Source organism: Alosa sapidissima, chromosome 15 (assembly GCF_018492685.1).
Source record: "Alosa sapidissima isolate fAloSap1 chromosome 15, fAloSap1.pri, whole genome shotgun sequence".
Lineage (NCBI taxonomy): Eukaryota > Metazoa > Chordata > Actinopteri > Clupeiformes > Clupeidae > Alosa > Alosa sapidissima.
Window position 1 is genome coordinate 26,473,455 of NC_055971.1, and position 2,500 is coordinate 26,475,954.

The 2,500-nt window shown below is 43.8% G+C and overlaps 1 protein-coding gene across 2 annotated transcripts in view; it reads right to left on the reverse strand.

The window, feature by feature from the left end:
* The window catches only part of tmem160 (transmembrane protein 160), a 23,052-nt gene extending 21,022 nt beyond the window's left edge, over positions 1-2,030 (reverse strand). The window contains exons 1-4 of one of the 2 annotated variants that reach the window (XM_042063169.1): positions 1,680-2,030; positions 1,067-1,091; positions 666-758; positions 1-171 (exon numbers count right to left, since the gene is read on the reverse strand). The exon at positions 1-171 is cut by the window's left edge and continues 190 nt beyond it. In XM_042063169.1, the coding sequence (XP_041919103.1) occupies positions 1-171; positions 666-758; positions 1,067-1,091; positions 1,680-1,913 (523 nt within the window). In that variant the 5' untranslated portion in view covers positions 1,914-2,030. The remainder of the gene's footprint in view (positions 172-665; positions 759-1,066; positions 1,092-1,679) is intronic. The other variant, XM_042063168.1, reaches the window with a different exon arrangement.
* Positions 2,031-2,500: the final 470 nt, after the last annotated feature.

The following is a 2,500-nucleotide window of genomic DNA, read 5'->3' on the forward strand; positions in this document are numbered from 1 at the left end:
CCACGTACAGGGAGACGGCGCAGAGCCAGAAGAGCGCAGCGCTGGACACCACGGCCGTCTGCAGCAGAGCCGCGGGCAGCGACAGCAGCATGAAGCGCCGCAGCGTCAGCAGGCTGCCCACGTAGGACGCGCCGCCGAAGGACACACACACGCCACCCAGGATGAAGAAGGCTGCACACGTACATGTACACACACACACACACACACCAGACAACAAACACACACACACACACACATCAGACAACAAACACACACACACATCAGACAATAAACACACACACACACACATCAGACAATAAACACACACACACACACACACACACACACATCAGACAACACACACACACACACACACACACATCAGACAATAAACACACACACACACACACACACACATCAGACAACACACACACACACACACAGAGTGTGTTGGAACTAATAACAGAACTGACACAATTTGGTTACATATACTGCATGAATATTATCACTAAGAAACATTTCCATGACTGCCAAATTGTGCATCGCTGTGCAAACAGAGGATATGCTAAAATGTCCAGAGCCATTTGCATGCTTGGAATTCCTCTCTCTCAACAACATGCAACTGACACAAATGTATTATTTCATCAATGAGTGAATTAATATATTTCTGTTCCACAGATCAGTACCATAGGCAGCCTCACGTCCCACATCACTCTGCACAAAGGCGATGACGCCAATTCCTGTGGCCAACAGACCATTCCGGAACCAGGAGAGGAAACCTGGAACACAACAAGACGTTCACAGGGTCTCAAACTAGTATTTTGGCAATGCATGCATATTCTCAATATTATAGTGCCACGCATACTATCTTTTCCGTCTTACTAGTTATTAAGGCAATGCGTTCTGTTTTTCAGTCCTGTGAAATGGAGACTACTTCTCTGTATTATAGCGCGCAAAGTAACAAGGGATAAAGACTTCAGAAATATAATCTACAAAGAAAAGGGATGAACAGTAAAACGTAAAAACATACATGTAGGCTACACTGACAACAGAGGACAGTGAAGAGAAACCAGAAAACAGCCCTCACCTGTTTCATGAGATTTCCGTAGCATCTGAAACGAGACACGAAAATAACATGATCAGAGGGCAAGTTCAACATGACCCAAAGGCACGCGGTCACAGAATAGTACGTTAGTAACTTAGGCTACATAGTGGCTGTTTTGCAAAAAGATGCTATATGGGGAACTATAGTCTACCGCTTTACACTTCATAGGGCAACACCATACAATCATTTTGGATTAAATATTTGATGACTAGGCTACTAGCAATGGCAACTACTAGACTGCATCGATTGCTTTCTCGCAGTCATTTCCTGTTAGCCACTGCAGCATAACGTCAGGTCACTCTGTAATTGACGTCTTCCTCGGTCATAACTTAAATGTATAATATTTTTGACAGGGAAGGTCTTTTCGGACATTAAACAGCATGTGATATTGTAGAAAAGACTCTTGCAATAAGCTATGCTGTGATCAAGTGTGTATGAAGCGAGCATACCTGCCTCTCAATGTGTGACCACTACATGAGTTAGTAGCCTAACTGGTGTTCAAGAAAGACGAACTTTGGCTACAGCCAGTATCTTTCTGGAACACTCGGTATGACTACTGGTTTTATTTTAGTCTTTTTCATTGCTGTCGTTTTACCAGAGCATCTGCCTTGTCCAGTTCTGTCAGTTGGTGATTCAGGTGGTGAGTCTCTGACAGACGAGCCTTGCCCCACGCACCCTTCTCCACGACCCATGAGCGTGGACTCTGGTGTAGTCGCCGCACCGACGTGGCCGACATCTGCGGCCCAGCATTCTTCAGGACGCGGTAAAACTGAGACGCGAGTCGAGGAAAATTCCTATACCTTATCCAACTAGTGCTAAGTGCGGCCATAATTCGTCTACGAAATCAAAACACGACCTTTTCGTGACCCGTAACCTTTAACACGATAGACGAGTTCCTCCAAAGAGCAGATTCTCAAAGAGCAGAGCTCTACATATTTTCTGTAGCGCCATCTAGAGAAAGAATGCACCCTGAAACAAATAAACAATTCCATTCCATTCCATCAGAGAGTTTTAAAAAATAATTGCATCTTAAAATGATTGAACTCCTTTCTTCGCACTTTTGCAGCTAACAACTAGACCCAAAGTGATTTGCAACAACAGTTATGTTGCGTGCTTTGCAATAACATGCATTCGAAACCAAAACACACGTACATGCTACAAGTCGCCAAGAACCACAAGAGGGCGATAACACACAGAAGATGCACTGTAAGTGCAAGAACTTTGAGTTTTCTGTCCATGTTTGACTTAATTTGCCGCTCACATATAATATAATATAATATAATATAATATAGTATAATCAGAATATGCCAATGCATTAATATGGTTTGAATGTAGGCTACGAACACCAGTGTGTGTGTGTGTCTAAGGGTGAGGCACACACACACACACACACACACACACACACACGTGTGTATG